The 18,400-nt window shown below is 39.9% G+C and overlaps 1 protein-coding gene across 1 annotated transcript in view; it reads left to right on the plus strand.

Annotated features, from left to right (window-relative positions):
- mis18bp1 (MIS18 binding protein 1) overlaps nt 1–18,400 on the plus strand; it is an 82,539-nt gene that overhangs the window by 12,728 nt on the left and 51,411 nt on the right. Inside the window, exon 2 of the mRNA XM_060828511.1 lies at nt 15,142–15,710. Within this exon, the coding sequence (XP_060684494.1) occupies nt 15,143–15,710 (568 nt within the window). The 5' untranslated portion in view covers nt 15,142. The remainder of the gene's footprint in view (nt 1–15,141; nt 15,711–18,400) is intronic.

An 18,400-nucleotide genomic window follows, 5' to 3' on the forward strand; every position in this document is an offset into this window, starting at 1 on the left:
TTTCGTGACAGTTATGCCCACATCCATTCCTTCCTCAGGACGTTCATTTCACAGGCAAACCACCTTCTGTTTAAAACAAAATTATCTCAATGTCTTTTTAAAATCTCTTTCCTTTCACCTTAAAATTGTGCCCCCAGTCTTGAAATCCCCCATCTTAGGGAACAGACACCAATCATTAACCCTATCTATACCGCTCGTGATCGTATAAACCTCTATAACGTCACACCTCAACCTCCCATGCTCCAGTGAAACAAGTTGCAAGTGTTCACTGGTTCACAAGAAAGCATATTAAATAGATAATATCTGAGGCTACATGAAACTGTAATAATTTGATTTGGTACTGTGACCATGGCCACAATTTGAGATGATGTGACATATATTTGGATGTTAATTGGCTTGAAGGATGCAATTTAACAAATATTCTTAATGTTTAATTTCTCCCATTACTCAAAATGGAAGATATGAACATCATTCCTCCTCTAAAACGTAGCTAGGTAATATCAATGATCTTAATAAAGGCAAGATGGCTAAATCTTAACAGGGCAAAATTATTATGGAAATAATTTGTTTAGTACTGATAATCATCATGTGACAGATGGTGGATATGGAGGAGATCCCAGCAGAGTGAAAGTTGGCCAGTAAATTACCATAATCAAGAGGTGACAAAATCGGTTTATATCCGACATTTGAAACCTGACTATTATTAAATGCAGGAAATGTGAGTTCAAGCAATGCTGCTTAACTAATTTTCTTAAGAAATGAGAAACCATGGTAATTATGAAATAAATCCAAGATGATGATGCACCTTTTCTTCCAGAAGGTTTCTACCTGAATTGCATGTGAAACCTCTTGAATAAGCCTCAAGTTAAAGAGGATGAGATCATATTAGAAATGGTTAGGAAGCTGGCTGAAACATAATTGTTCAAGAAGTTGACAGTTGCACTGAAGAGGGAGTACTGATTTGGCCAAGTCATCAAAAACAGAGAGGGAATAATGCTCTAAGTGGTTAATGATATCCTGCACAAATCTGTATTCTAGCCTTAGTTACTCAATATATTTATTTTGTGATGTAGGAAGCAACATATGCTAATTTGCCAATGATGCACAAATAGGTAGCATTACGTGCAATTCACGAAAAGGATGTTGATTTAAGTAAACTGGCAAAACTGTGGCAGTTGACTTTGCATGTTAAAGGAATGTAAAATCATCTATTTAAGACCTGAAAAAAAGTGTATTTTCTAATTGGTAAAACCCAGAAACAATGGAGGGGCCAGCAAATTGGCATAAGTTATAAAACAAGGTGATCAATAAGTTTTACCTGGTCGTGAAGGAGAGATCACGTTCAGAGTAGGACACAGCCTAAGTGACTATATAGTTCATGGAATTTAATGCAATGGGGAAGAGGTGTTTTTTGTTTGGCTCACAACATGGTTGTACACAACACCAAATTATAGTCCAGCATGTTTATTTAGAAGCACTAACTTTTGGGGTGTTGCTCCTTCTTCAGGTGGTTGTAACTGATGACAACCACCTGATGAAGGAGTTGTGCTCTGAAAGCTAGTGCTTCCAAATAAACCTGGTGTTGTGTGAATTTTAACATTGTACCTGACATTTGGTCAGGAACTGAAGGGTGTGACTACCAGCAAGGTAGGTAGAGGAATCCAGAAGATTGTGCTGAAGTAGCCTTACCCTTTGAGCTTGTCTCTTTTACAAATAATAATTCTTGTTAGATCTTTCATTAATTTTAAACTTTTTTTTGTTAGCAGTGTTTCTGAGGAATATGGGACTCAGGTGGTTACATTGTTGAATCGCACATCCGTCATGACTTCATTGAATGTGGAACAGGCTAGAGAGGCTAAATGATTGCTTCCATTCTACACTAGGCTGTACTGCTGTCTAATTTGGAGAAAAGCCTGAGGTTTAGATATTTTAGACACACCGTTTAAAGTAAGGCAGAAAAGCAAGCTGCAAGGCAACACAATATTAAACTACGTAATAATAGTACAGGTCCAGATTGATCAAGGCTGCTCGTATTCTGGACAGACTATATCTTGAATGCCAGAGATAGTGCAGACAAAGTAGCAGAGACAAAAGTTCTGGAATCCTTTAAACAGTTGCATGTTTTGATAACAATTTTATTATTTTTTCACATGGATGAATTGAGTTTGGTTGACTGATTTTATTATTTGTAATCATGTCAAGGAACTGCAGCTTTCATTAATATATTAGAACACATCGTTATTCATTAATGACTTATGATGCTTGTCATCAAGCAAACTTCTGAATGTCCTCAAACTTGTGAATTTGCATCTATAAATCAAGATCACAAATCTGTCATTTTCACGATCAGATTCTGTCTCTTTTTAGTTAATCAGTAAGAACCAATAAATTGTGCAATTAATTGTTTAGCTTGGCTACCTTATTTCTTTTTGTGTGTGGTTTATTTTTGTGTTCCATATCAACAACATTCAGCATAAAAAAAAATTATGTTTGGGCTTTTTACAAATACCTAGGATTCTTAGGTTCTGGTTTCACCTACCACTTCCCAAAACAAATTTCTTGCATATACACAAAATAGCAAAAATCTCAATTAAATGGAGAGTAGACTTAAAGTTCCTTATGAATTCCATTATAATCTACTTGTCAGGCATTGATTACATTTTCATCTTTGAGAAATGACCTTCTTTGGCCCTGTTTTAATTCCTTGAGTGTTAATTCATGCACTGCATAATGAGTTAATATTGAATATGTAACAAGGTTTTTAAATTTTGTTTTCAGTACCATTTAAATTTAATATAATACCAGATTTTAAGGTTGAAAAATTCAAAATAATTTCAAGATCTACTTTTTAGACTCAAGTGATTATTGATAATTAAGACCGTTTTGATAGTTACTCTATTGTATATAAATGTAAATCAGGGTTCTCTTTAAATGGTGAAAAACTCGAAACCAGTCCAAACATAATTGAGGGTCCAACTCAATTTCATAAATGTTATGAACTGGTAAATAATAATAAAGAAAAATACAATTTTCCTTTTAGAATTAACTTGCAGCATACTTTCTTAAATGTACACTGTCCTGACTAAATTTCACTTTTCTCTATTTAACCTAATTTTTCTAATTAACTTGTTCAGAAATGTTATTATGCACATCTGGAGTGGGTGGCTCTTGAATCCAGGACTCAGTCCAGGAGTAGGGCCACTATCATTGGGCCACAAGAGGGTCAGCTTATTGCACTTTATATTCCCAGGTTGTCTATTAAGTACGAACTGGGCTGGAGTCTGCTTAGCTTCCGAGATCATGTGTTTTCAGACTAGTATGTTGTTAAGATCGAGGTGGGAATCTCTGATGAGGCAATCCAATATTTAATAATTTGGCAATGATTCACCAGCTTGATATCTGTATCAATGGTGATTTTCTTTGTAGATTTGACTTCCTGTATCTCCAGGTTCTTTTTTTTGTAGTAGAATCTAGTCATCAAACATCAGGAATTTCCTTAAAACGTTCCTGAATACACATTCTGTTAATCTTGACCAGTGGATCATTAAAATAGGATGAAGGCAATAAACACTATCTGATAGTTGTTGTGGAGATGTGGCTGCATAGTAATGATATTCAGAAAAAGTCATTGGTGAAATAGCTAAAGATGAATGGTTCACAATCGATTTGGGTTGAGTTGACAAATAGTAGGGGAAGGATGTTATTAATAGGAGTGATCCACAGACAACCTCATAATAACCACTATGAAACATTGGCTGCTCACAAGGCTTTTGAGACCATCTCATAGGGTACATGCCCTGGAAATGAGCAGATAGCAGATTACACTAGATTTAGTAATGTGTAAAGTGACAGGATTAATTAATTTGCTCCAGTAAAAGGTGCACTGAGATATCAGCAAGTAAAATATGATTGATTTTTAACATGCAGTTTGAAGAAGAGAATATTAGAACCAAGACTAATATTTTACACTTAAAATAAGGGCAACTGCGAGGGCATGAAAGCTGAAGCGAGCCAGGATACTTGTGTCAGGGGTAGGTCAATAGAGAAACAGTGACCAATATTTACAGGGATCGTGGTTGTGGGTATGTTCACTGAGCTGGGAGGTATATTTACAGATGTTTCATCCCTTGTCTAAGTGACGTCTTAGTGCTTTGGAGTCTTCTGTGAAGCACTGCTGTACTGTGTCTTCTGGAGTTTATTTGGTTCTGTTTCTGCTGTTTCCAGTTGCAGATTCTGGTTGTTTGTTATATTGGGTCTAGGTCAAAGTGCTTGTTGATGGAGAGCTGTGACTGAGTGCTATACATCTAGAAATTCTCTGGCTGTCCTCTGTTTAGCTTGTCCTATGATCATCGTGTTGTCCCAGTCGAATTTGTGGCTCTTGTCATCTGTGTGTATGGCTACTAGGGACAGCTGGTCGTGGCATTTCGTGGCTCGTTGATGTTTGTGGATGTGGATTACTAGTTGTCTGCCTGTTTGCCCTATATAGTGTTTTGTGCAGTCTTTGCATGGAATCCTGTAAATTGCGTTAGTCTTGCACTTGATGGGTTTAGGGTTTAAGGCAGAAGAGAGAGGATGATGAGGAAGGCAGAGAGGAGACAGGTGCAAGAGACCCCGGGAGAAGTACCTGTCAGGAACAAGTTGAAGCTGTTGGAAACAGTGGAGACTGATGACACTGCCAGTCCGTGAGGCAGTCAGGTCTGTCTATCAAAAGTTGGCGCAGAGGCAGAGCGGAAGAGTCGGACATCGCACAGAACCGTGGTAATAGGGGACTCTATCGTGAGAGGAACTGACCGAGGTTTTTGTGGCAGCAGATGGGATTTAAGGATGGTGTGTTGTCTTCCTGGTGCCAGGGTGAAAGACATCGCGGACAGAGTGCAGGAAATCCTCAAGGATGAGGGTGAAGAGCCAGAGGTGGTGGTACATGTTGGCACAAATGATGTCGGGAAGAAGAGGAGGCACATGCTACAGCGGGACTTTGGAAAAATAGGAAGAAGGCTGAAAAGCAGGACGTCCAAGGTGGTTATCTCTGGTTTGCTTCCAGTTCCTCGGGCTGGTGAGGCCAGAAACAGGGAGATAATGGACTTGAACGTGTGGTTGGGGAACTGGTGCAGGAAGCAAGGATTTAAGTTCTTGAATCACTGGGGTACAATTTGTGGCAAACATAAATTCTACAAGAGAGACAGTTTGCACCTTAATAGGTTAGGGACCAGCATTCTGGCAGGCAGGTTTTCTACTGCAACGCCACTACATTTAAACTAAGTAGCGGGAGGAGGGGACAAACTGGATGTATAAAAAGGAAGTTGAAGTGAAAATTAGAACAAGAGAAGGCAAGAAAGATAACTGTATCAATGAGGCAGAAAATTTGAAAAGGGATCATGCTGTAAGGTTGAGTGGAATAGGGGTTGATGGGAAGGTTGAGAGCAGTAACAAATTAAAAATACTGTATATGAACGCACGAAGTATTAGAAATAGGATGGATGAGCTTGAGGCTCTTTTGGAAATTGGCAGATACGATATTGTGGGGATAACTGAGATGTGGCTTCAAGTGGACAGGGCCTGGGAAATGAATATTCAAGGCTACATGTGCTTTCGTAAGGACAGACTGACGGGCAGAGGGGGTGGAGTGGCCTTGTTGGTAAGGGAGGATATTCAGTCCCTTGCATGGGGGGACATAGAGTCAGAGGATGTAGAGTCGGTGTGGATAGAGCTGCGAAATACTAAGGGTAAAAAGACCCTCTTGGGAGTCATCTACAGGCCCCCAAACAGTAGTCTGGATGTCGGATGTAAGTTGAATCAGGAGCTGAAATTGGCCTGTGGTAAAGATGTTACTACAATTGTTATGGGGGATTTTAACATGCAGGTATTGGACCTCAAGAAAGAGACTTTGTGGAGTGCCTCAGAGATAGATTCTTAGAGCAGCTGGTGCTGGAGCTGACCAGGGAGAAGGAAATTCTGGATCTAGTATTGTGTAATGAACCAGAATTGGTCAGAGACCTTGAAGTGAAGGAGCCTTTGGAAAGTAGTGACCATAATGCAATAAGTTTCAATCTGCAATTTGAGAGGGAGAGGGTACAGTCAGAAGTGACAGTACTTCTGTTGAATAAAGGGAACTATGGAGCTATGAGGGAGGAGCTGGCCAAAGTTCAATGGTGCAATACCTTAGCAGGGATGACCGTGGTGGAACAATGGCGGATATTTCTGTGTATAATGCAGAAGTTGTAGGATCAGTTCATTCCTAAAAGGAAGAAAGATCCCAGGAGGAGGCATGGGCGGCCGTGGCTGATGAGGGAAGTTAAGAAACATATAAAGTTAAAAGAGAAAAAGTATAACATAGCAAAGATAAGTGGGAAAACAGAGGACTGGGAAGCTTTTAAAGAACAACAGAGGATTACTAAGAAGGAAATACACAGAGGAAAAATGAGGTACGAAGGTAAACTGGCCAATAATATAAAGGAGGATAGTAAAAGCTTTTTCAAGTATGTGCAAGGCAAAAAAATGGTTAGGACTAAAATTGGGCCCTTGAAGACAGAAACAGGGGGATATATTACAGGGAACAAAGAAATGGCAGAAGAATTAAATGGGTACTTCAGATCTGTGTTCACTGGGGAAGACACAAGCAATCTCCCTGAGGTAACAGTGACTGAAGGACCTGAACTTAAGGGAGTCTGTATTTGGTGTTGGAGAGACTGTTAGGTCTGAAGGTTGACAAGTCCCTGGGGCCTGATGGTCTACATCCCAGGGTACTGAAGGAGGTGGCTCAGGAAATTGTGGATGCGTTGGTGATTATTTTTCAGAATTCGATAGATTCGGGATCGGTACCTGCGGATTGGAGAGTGGCTAATGTTATACCACTTTTTAAGAAGGTGGGAGAGAGAAAACAGAACATTATAGACCAGTTAGTCTGACCTCAGTGGTGGGAAAGATGTTGGAGTCTATTATAAAGGATAAGATTACGGCACATCTGGATAGTAGTAACAGGATAGAACAGAGTCAGCATGGATTTATGAAGGGGAGGTCGTGCTTGACTAATCTTCTGGAGTTTTTTGAGGATGTAACTCTGAAGATGGACGAGGGAGATCCGTAGATGTAGTATACCTGGACTTTCAAAAGCTTTTGATAAAGTCCCACATAGGAGGTTAGTGAGTAAACTTAGGGCGCATGGTATTGGGGGAAAAGTTCTTGATTGGATTGAAAATTGGTTGGCTGATAGGAAGCAAAGGGTAATGATAAACGGCTCCATTTCGGAATGGCAGGCAGTGACCAGTGGGGTACCGCAAGGATCCATGCTGGTACTGCAGTTTTTTACAGTATATGTTAACGATATAGATGATGGTATCAGCAATAACATTAGCAAATTTGCTGATGATACAAAGCTGGGTGGCAGGGTGAAATGTGATGAGGATGTTAGGAGATTACAGGGTGACCTGGACAAGTTAGGTGAGTGGGCAGATGCATGGCAGATGCAGGTTAATGTGGATAAATGTATGGTTATCCACTTTGGTGGCAAGAACAGGAAGGCAGATTACCTCAATGGAATTAATTTAGGTAAAGGGGCAGTACAGAGAGATCTGGGTGTTCCTGTACACCAGTCAATGAAGGTAAGCATGCAGGTACAGCAGGTAGTGAAGAAGGCTAATAGCATGCTGGCCTTCATAACAAGAGGGATTGAGTATAGAAGCAAAGAGGTGCTTCTGCAGCTGTACAGGGCCCTGGTGAGACCACACGTGGAGTACTGTGTGCAGTTCTGGTCACCAAATTTGAGGAAAGACATTCTGGCTATTGAGGGAGTGCAGCGTAGGTTCACGAGGTCAATGGAGGAATGGAGGGGTTACCTTACACTGAAAGACTGAAGCGACTGGGCTTGTCTACCCTTGAGTTTAGAAGACTGAGAGGGGATATGATTGAGACATATAAGATTATGAAAGGATTGGACACTCTGGCAGCAGGAAACATGTTTCCGCTGATGGGTGAGTGCCGAACCAGAGGACACAGCTTAAAAATACGGGTTAGACCATTTAGGATAGAGATGAGGAGCAACTTCTTCACCCAGAGAGTGGTGGCTGTGTGGACTGCTCTGCCCCAGAGGGCAGTGGAGGCCCAGTCTCTGGATTCATTTAAGAAAGAGTTGGATAGAGCTCTCAAAGATAGTGGAATCAAGGGTTATGGAGATAAGGCAGGAAGCGGATACTGATTAGGAATGATCATATTGAATGGCGGTGCAGGCTTGAAGGGCAGAATGGCCTACTCCTGCCCCTATTGTCTATTGTCTGTTGTCCTGGTGAGTTGTCTGAACATGGCTGTCAGTTTATGGGCTGTCACAAATCCCAGTGGCCAGAGAAGTCTGGCTGTCAGTTTTGAGAAGTTTTCTTTTAATGTTAGGTAGCGTTGCTAGTGAGTTAGTTCGTGACGTTTCTTCAACATGTTGGTTCCCTCTATAATAATAATCCAATAAAACCCCCGATTAAGATTTACCAAAATTAAAATTTCAAAACCAGGCAGTTGTCAAATCTTCCCTTTGTATCTTCCTCTGTAGATTTTCTTCTTAGGGATTTCTGTTTTACAAATCATTGATAGACAACAGTACCTTTTTAAGAGAGCTGTGTTTCGGGTAGTCTATACCTGCTGGTGGCTTGGCAGTTCTTCCCCATCCTCGCTTTTTTTTTAAAAATATTGTGGAAAAGTTTTATGGTTTACATGATAAGTTTCAGAGTCATTTTAAGCATTACAAACTTAGTCATTTCACTTGAAGGAAAGTAAGATACAAAATATTTGCCCTCCTTTAATTGGGATAAAGTGAATTGTTTGTTCTCCTGTTCAATGATCTCTCATCTCAGTATATTACATCTTCCCAATGTAAATTGCAGTCTTCAAATTCCTTACAATTCATCTTTTACATCTGTGGAAACCTCAGTCTGTTTTTCTTGATCATCGTCATCATCATCTTCCTGTTCATTGAGATCTACGTTCATGCTTAGACGAAGCACAGCAAGGTCTGTGGCAGTCTGATCATCCTCATTTTCCTTGACTCATTTCAGCATGTCATTTATCAAAGACTTGATAGTCAAAAGGAGACAATTGACTATCATGTGTGAGCCTAACATAATTTACAGGATTCCATGCAAAGACTGCACAAAACATTATACTGTATAGGGCAAACAACTAACAATTGGCATCCACGAACACAAACTAGACACTAAATGCCACGACCAGCTGTCCCTAGCCATCTACATGGATGACCATGATCACAAATTCAACTGGGACAACACAACAATCATAGGACCAGTTAAACACAGGACAGTCAGAGAATTTCTAAAAGCAGGGCACTCAGCCACGGACAAGCATGTCGATCTAGACTCAATAGACTGGCCACTACAACAAACAAAGCAACAGAAACGGAACCAAATAAATTCCAGAAGACAGAGGAGGTTCCAAAGCACTGAAGATATCATCTAAACAGGGGACAAAACGTCTGCAAATCAACTGCCCAGCTCGGCAATCATACCCACAACCACGACAACTGGCACCTGAGCTACAAATCTTTACACAAACATTGAATTTACATGGCTATTTCAGAATAAATATATACAAATACATATAAAATGAATATATATCTAGTGAAAGGAAGCTTCAAGAGAGGACCTACCATCCATTATTTATTAAATAAGCTAAGGAAAGCATCAGGTTTGAGGAAAATGCACATAATTGTCAGTGATTGGGCTAAATGTAAAGAAGGCCAGAGAAAATGATTGAAATTAATCAAGAGGAAGAACTCTAATAATGAAAGACAAGCTAGCCAGAAATATAAAAATGGATCATAATAATTTCTACAGCTGTTTAACAAAGAAAAACATAAGTAAGGTAAAGTTATCAGACCATTGGGCAACGCTCTCCTTAGTGAAAGATGATTGGTGGTTTAAACTGAGAGTAGCCATACCTCAGGCGATGTTGAGAAGGTGAATCCTTTATGGTAACCTCAGCCGATGAGGGAATTTGACCCATGTTGGCATCACTTTACATGCAAACTGGCTGTCTAGCCAAGTAAACTAATCCATATCCTCGGTGAGTTTGTAGAAAAGGAAATGGTGGATGAAGGAAACAAATATTTGCTTTCATCTTCACTGAAGAATACAAAATAGCTAGAAATCAAGAGTTGGAAGGAAGAAAATAACTCAAAATTACAATCATCATGGAAGGAATACTGATGAACATACATAGCTGGGGACAGACTCCAGGTCTGTGGGCTTAATTTTAGATGTTGAAGAGGTGGTGAATTTTCCATAATTCACTAAATAATGGAAGAGTTCTATCAGATTGGAAAGTAGCAAATATTGCTCCTTTATTCATAGGAATTGGAAGTGGGGTATGCAAGAAGCAAGAAATAATGGGCCAGGTAGTCTGTCTTGAGAAAAAAGAGTAATTTGGGAGGCTAGTGATATTATCACTGGAGTGTAAGTGCAGAAACTTAGCTTGTATTCTGAGACCCTGGGTTTGAATCCTGCCACAGCAAATGGTGAAATTTGAATTCCATAAAATATATCTAAAATTAAGAGTCTCTTGTCATGACCGTGAAACCATGGGTGATTGTCGGAAAAACCCATCTGGCTCACTAATGTCCTTCAAGGAAGGAAATCTGGCATATATGTGACTCCAAAGTGGTAGACTCTCAACTGCCTTCTGAAATGGCCGAACAAGTCACTCATTATATCATTTGTTACAATGTCTAAAAGAAAAATGAAACTGGACAGACCACCTGGCACTGACCTAGGCACCAGAAATAACAACAGCAAAACAGTTCTATTGAATCTGCAAAGCCTTCCTTACTAACATCTGGGGGTTAATGCTGAAATTGAGGCAACTGCCTCATGGACTGACTAGTCAAGCAACAACCTGACGTAGACATACTCACAAAATATACCTTACATGCGATGTCCCGGTGCTACCATTAGCATCCCTGGATATGTCCTATTATCCCAGTAGAACAGACTCGGCAGAGGTGGCAGTATAGTAGTATTCAGTCAGCAGCAAGTTGCCCTCTGATTAAACATGTGCAAGGAAACTTCCTGCTGAATACAATGTACAGTACTGTCCTCTCTTGGCTAATAAATCAGTATTATTCCATGTTGAACAGCATTTAGAGGAAGCACTGAGTGTGCTCTGTGTGGAGAATTTCAATGTTCACCAGCAAGAATAGCTCCACAGCAGCACTACTGGCAGTGCAGTGGCTCAGTGGTTAGCACTGCTGCCTCACAGTACCTGGGACCCAGGTTTAATTCCAACTGTAGGCAACTGTGTAGAGTCTACCCTGTGTTTACTGGATCAGAGGAAACCCATGCATTCGGTACCAAGGTGTGCCGGTTAGGTGGATTAGCCATGCTAATTTGCCCATAGTATCCAGAAATGTGTAGGTTAGGTGGATTAGCCAAAGGATAGGCTTGGGTCTGGGTGGAATGCTCTTTGGAGAGTAGGTGTAGACTTGTTGGGCTGAATGGGATTTTATGATTTCTATAAGCTGCTAAACTGCAGCTTGTGTGGGAACCAATGACAGAAAAACATACTTGACCTCATCTTTACCAATCTGACAGCTGCAGGTGCATCTGTCCATGGCAGGATCAAAAAGAGTGACCACTGCACAGTCCTCGTGGAAACAAAGTCCCACCTTCACACTGAGAGTACCCTCCATTGTGCTGTGTGGCACCATTACCATGCTAAATGGGAGAGATTTTGAACAGATCTAGCAGCTCAAGACTGGATATCCACAAGGTGCTGTGGGCTGACAACAGCAGCAGAATTGTACTCTAGCACAAGCTGTAAGCTCGTGGCCTGGTATGTCCTCACCCAATCAGTACCATCAAGTTAGGGGAACAACCCTGGTTCAATGGAGAGTGCAGGAGGGTATGCCAGGAGAAGCACACCTAAATTGATCAACACTGAACCTTCCAAAGATGGATCACCTACTTAGCACTTCTTGTAGAAGATTGTTACTGAAGACTTCACCCAGTACTGATGTGCTGAGCTGCTCCCATCATTGAGATGCAATTATGTGCAGATCATCTCCAGTGAATTGTCCACCCCATTCACAACTGGATGTGCAATTCTGCAGAGTGTTGTCGGTTATGGAATCACTTAGCTCTGTATATCTTTTGCTGTTCGACATGCAGTAGTCCTGTTTTGTGACTGTTGTGTAACGTGCCGTCCTTCATTCTTTCAGTTAAAAAGCATTGGTCAGACAACATCAGATGTTGTGTTCCTGCATCAGACCAGACAGATAGTGCTTTAAGACACAACATGAATCAATACAGTGTGTATAACCAGTTAGTTGTGTGTGTATATAATGTACAGGGACATTAGCACAGAACCTGTGATATTATAACATGTAAATAGTGAAAACCTTCAAGACATCTGTCTCAACAAAACCCCCTTTTTTTTTGTGGATGTGCAATTCTTGCATCCTGCAAATGAATTGAAAAAGTATATCTGGAGTGGGTGGGAAAGTGAAGTTAATGCCCAAAATCAGTCATGATCATAACAAGCGGTGGAGCAGGATCGATAGGCTGTATAGTCTACTTCTGGCCCTATTTCTCGTGTTCATTCCTCTCCTCTGTTTATTTCTGCTGAATTAGCACTAGTTCTTCACATTTTAGCATACAGTCATGAGTTTATTGGGAAATATTGGGCACAACTGAACAATTGGAAGATCAGCATAAATTTCATCCTGACATGCAGAAAGCCCCATGCCAAGGTTGGCAAATAAACTGAGTGTCATGATTGGGAATATCAGCTACTTCAGTATGTATCTGATGAAAACTTGGTTCTGAAAATCTAAATTAATCCTTAAAAGTCCAGCATCCGAGCTGTGATCTTAATGGAGGAAATGTGTTATGTTAATGATCTCACCTGAGAGTTAATGAGCCAGCTGTTAAAGCTGTTACTGATAATGATCAGGGTCCAAAGGTACTCTGTCACCTCATTTCAGTCTTCCAACCAGCATTCACATCTGCTCGTGGGAGAACCAGTATTACTTGGATAGTGTGATATTGTCTTGTATTATTCTTATGTTCAGTACCTGATAGGCAATTCAGAATTTCCTTTTAAGTCTATGGTCAAACTGCTAAACTTCCTGCCCTTAACATCCATAAAAGGGCAAAAAGGTGGTGAAGGTCTGTAAAGAATGGAGTACTCATTGCTATATAGTCATACTTCATTATATTACTTAATACTAGGTAGTTCAGCAAATTCCTGTCAAAGCCCTGCAACATAGATAACACAAAAGTAAGAAAAATAATTTGTTTAATTAGTATAAGATTAGAAGGGACAACTACAAAATTTTCAATCCCTGAACAGATTTCAATATCAGGAAACTGTATATTCTCCCAAAGGATAATTTCTTGGCGGGCGGTGGGACAGTTAATTCATATCAATTAATTTTAAAAGAAAATGATCAGTTCCTGTTAGGCAGAATCTAATGTCATTATTTTGAGAGAGTGGTAAGTAAATTTATTGTTCCATAATGTCTGTGTTACTAGTACAAGTGGGCAGAGTGGGAAAGTCATAACAGGCAAGTAATCATAGAGTCATTGAGATATACAGCATAGAAACAGAACCTTCGGTCCAACCCATCCATGCCGACCAGATATCCCAACCCGATCTAGTCCCACCTGCCAGCACCCGGCTCATATCCCTCCAAACCCTTCCTATTCATATACCCAACCAAATGCCTTTTAAATATTGCAATTGCACCAGCCTTCACTACTTCCTCTGGTAGCTCATTCCATACACGTACCACCCTCTGTGTGAAAAAGTTGCCCCTTAGGTCTCTTTTATATCTTTACCCTCTCGCCCTAAACCTATGCCCTCTAGTTCTGGACTCCCTGGTTCCAGAGAAAAAAACTTTGTCTATTCATCCTATCCATATCCCTCATGATTTTGTAAACCTCTAAAAGGTCATCCCTCAACCTCTGATGCTCCAGGGAAAACAGCCCCAGCCTGTTCAGCATCTCCCTATAGCTCAAATCCTCCAACCCTGGCAACATCCTTGTAAATCCTTTCTGGAACCTTTCAAGTTTCACACATCTTTCCGATAGGAAGGTGACCAGAATTGCATGCAATGTTCCAACAGTGCCCTAACCAATGTCCTGTACAGCCGCAACATGACCTCCCAACTCCTGTACTCAATACTCTGACCAATAAAGGAAAGCATACCAAATGCTTTCTTCACTATCCTATCTACCTGTGACTCCACTTTCAAGGAGCTATGAACCTGCACTCCAAGGTTTTTTGTTCAACAACACTCCCTACGACCTTTTATGCTCACATCCAAATCATTTATGTAAATGACAAAAAGTAGAGGACCCAGCACCGATCCTTGTGGCACTCCACTGGTCACAGGCCTTCAGTCTGAAAAACAACCCTCCACCACCAACCTCTGTCCTCTACCTTTGAGCCAGCTCTGTAACCAAGTGGCTAGTTCTCCCTGTATTCTGTGAGATCTAACCTTGCTCACCAGTCTCCCATTGGGAACCTTGTCGGACGCCTTGCTGAAGTCTATATAGACCATATCTGCCGCTCTGACCTCATCAATCCTCTGTTACTACTTCAAAAAACTCCAAGTTTGTGAGACATGATTTCCCACACACAAAGCCATATTGGCTATCCCTAATTAGTGCTTGCCTTTCCAAATACATGTACATCCTGTCCCTCAGGATTCCCTCCAAGGACAGTGTTAGCTTCCTGGACTTATTGGCTGCCTTTTAAATTTTATTTTTACTAACTGAGTAAAAAATGTGATTTGTATTAACTACTTTGTAATGGGTTGAAATTCAAATCATTTACATCTTATTCCTACTTGCCTGCAGAGTTCGATTTTGAATAATTTTAATATGCATTGTGTTAATGACATAATTTTAAGTATTGCTGGCTTTTGGTACTGTGGGGTCAGAGGACGGGGAAGCTTGAGGGCACGCAAAGCAGTTTTGCTAGTAACTAAAAGTATTATTTTGTTTACTGAACAGATTTTTCATTCAGCATGGATATCCAGTTTTTGAGACATAGGGTTAGTTTTTTGATCATTTACAGATGCATATAAAAGATAAAAATTTCCAGTGAAGAACAGTAGAAGTGAAAAGGAAAATAATTTTTTTTCAGTATGGTGTCTGTTACTCCATCCAAGAAGAACATTTTCAACAACACTGAAATGGACAGAGAACAGAAAACAACCTGGAAATCAGTACCTCTTCATCAGATTCCAAACGGTACTCCATTAAAAGACTTACATAAACTTCCATGTATTTCAACACGTATCCAAAGGGAGAATACCAATCTGAAACCTCCAGACACATTCCCTATTATCTCATTAAAAGCTAAGAAAAATCCTCAAGTATTTCATCAACTTCAATCCACAGCCCTGGAAAATGAGGGAACATTTCATGTAATTCCTCCTGAAATCAGTGATATAATAGATTCTGATCCAACGAGTGTGAAAGTAAGCCAGAGTCATGTCAAATCTGATTTAAATCCTATTGGATCTACGTTGGTCAAGCAAATAGTCTCTGAGAGTCCTGCTAAAACGTTCCAAAAAATGAAAGCCAAACTTCACGGTGATCATCTTCATATCCCTGAAAATCACCATCTTCGAACTCCCCAAAAAACAACTTGTGGTTTGAATGGGGCTGTTACATCTGTGAATGGACGTGTAATAGAAAACACATTTTCAGGTATGAACTAATATTGACTGAATATTGATTATTATTCAGGGTTATTCATAGTAAATATATTGATTATTTTATCATTGAATGCAGCTAATTGTATTGAGCAATATGTACTGATGCAGCAGCATTTGATGAGACAGTCCAAGTTTGTTCTGTGTATAATTTGATAGTGTAACAAAAGAAAATCTAAACACCTCCTTTCATGGATGTGGGTGTTGCTGGTCAGGCTATATTGCCTATCCTTAATAGTGCTCAAGAAGCTGTCACTGAGGTACCTTGAGTCGCTGCAATCAATCTGCTTCATCTTTTCTACAGCAGTTTTACCCAACTGAATGACTTCTATAGAGATGGCTATTAAGAGTCAATCATATTGCAGATAGTAGAGAGTTGCATCTAAACCAGGTCGAATGATAAAAATGATAATTTTCTTCCCTAAAAGGCATTAGTGAATCAGATTGGATTTTTATGACCAACAACAATAGTTTCATTGTCACTTTTGCTGAAGTTAGTAATTTTTCCCAAATATATTAGAGGAGTTAAATTTACATTTCACCAACTGTTACAACAGAAGTTGAATCTGAGAACATTAGCCTGAACCTCTGGATTATAAGTCCAGTAACGTTGCTATCAGGCCATCATCTTCCCAGTCTTTCAGTTGCGACATACTTTGCCACTTTAGTATTTGCTAAATAAATGTGAAATACAACAGATCATTTTAAGATTTTTTTTCCACCCACTTTAAGCCATGAGCTTTTGTAATTGCTTTCATAACAGTTAGACACAAGAATTGAGTGCAATCAATATTAACAAGAGTTAAAACAACCTGTTTTCTCAATCTGCACATGTACCTTGAAATTTGAACATTTCTGCTGAATCTTGAAACCTTAAATTTAACAAAAAAAAGCTTTCTATTAACTTTCTTGACTATTGTCCCATGGCTACTTACATTAAAATATGGTAAAAAGATGTAATAATAGCAATGATCATTCAACGCGAGAGCTATTTTAATGCATTTTATATTGGTGATATCTAAATATCTATTTTTTATATTTTATTAACACTGGTAAGTTATTGCGTGTCACATTTAAGTCTGTTCTAAGCTCATTTCACTACTTATGAAGATTCAACTCTTTTTGCCTCTCCTTGCCTTTTCAACTTAACCCATTTGTTTGGAACATATGCTCCAAATTGAGGAAAATTAGATACAACAATATTCTGAATTCCCACTCCTAATGGATGATTTCTATATTCCCTCCTGCCCCACTCCATGACTTATAACAAGTACAACATGGAAACTTCTTACCAACTCAGATTTTATTTGAAATAGGTACTGTTTTAGGCATCAAAGTCAAAAAGTGTGGCGCTGATGAAGCCATTATGCTCGAAACGTTGACTCTCCTGCTCCTCGGAAGCTGTCTGTCTGTGCTTTTCTAGCGCCACACATTTTGACTCTCATCTCCAGCATCTGCAGTCCTAATTTTCTTCACACTGCTTTAAGCATACTGGCTGTGGGGTATCTTTTCTTTATTCCGGGGTATCGTGTGGAAGTTGAATTTGTAGTTGTTCCACTTCTAAAGCAATGTTATATTGTGGTTTTAATGTTGGCTAGTTCCAAAACATTTCATAACCAATGTACTTTTGAAGGTTCTGGAAAAGCTTAGCAGGTCTGGCAGCATCTGTGAAGAGAAATAAAATTAACGTTTTGGGTATGGTGACCCTTCCTCAGAACTGCAGTTTCCTCAGTTGGGAGGTAGGTCACGAAACCTAAAACATTAACTTTGATTTCTCTGCACAAATGCTGCCAGACCTGCTGAGCTTTTCCAGCAACTTCTGTTTTTGTATCTGATTTATAGCATCTGCAGTTCTTTTCGGTTTTTACTTTTGAAGATTAGTGCTTGTGATTAAGGAAACACAGCAGTGCAAAGAAATAAAAAAGTTAATCTATTTTGGAGGTTAACCTTTCCCCTTAGTTTGCCACTGATTATGAACACAAGTACTGGAGTGGATCTGGAATTGACAACTCATCCTTCAGCTGAGCCAAACTGCAATGATGTTTAGATTAGATTAGATTATTTACAGTGTGGAAACAGGCCCTTCGGCCCAACAAGTCCACACCGACCCGCCGAAGCGCAACCATTCCCCTACATTTACCCCTTCACCTAACATTACGGGCAATTTAGCATGGTCAGTTCACCTAACCTGCACATCTTTGGACTGTGGGAGGAAACCGGAGCTCCCAGAGGAAACCCACGCAGACGCGGGGAGAATGTGTAAACTCCACACAGTCAGTCGCCTGAGGCGGGAATTGAACCCGGGTCTCTGGCGCTGTGAGGTAGCAGTGCTAATCACTGTGCCACCGTGCTGCCTGTTGTTTTGGATTTCTTATTCAGAAATTCCTCAAAGTTAATTCTTTTATTTAATTCATACTAAATTACAACCATGATTTGTTTTGCTATTGTATTGGAAACAAGTACAACTTCAGCTTATTTTTAGTACCTTGTTCTTCACTGGATCGACATGTTGAATCAAGACTTTATTGTGCATCAGAAACTCTAGTTCAGAAAGTACTCGTGAGCTGTTGCCTTATACTACCAGTGTATTCCTTGTGATAGAGGTACTCTTGACAGTCCTGTTGGTACGGCTTTATAGGTTATCATCAGTGACAATAAAGGGAGTAGCGAGGAACTTCTAGGGTG

This window comes from Hemiscyllium ocellatum, chromosome 8 (genome assembly GCF_020745735.1).
Source record: "Hemiscyllium ocellatum isolate sHemOce1 chromosome 8, sHemOce1.pat.X.cur, whole genome shotgun sequence".
Lineage (NCBI taxonomy): Eukaryota > Metazoa > Chordata > Chondrichthyes > Orectolobiformes > Hemiscylliidae > Hemiscyllium > Hemiscyllium ocellatum.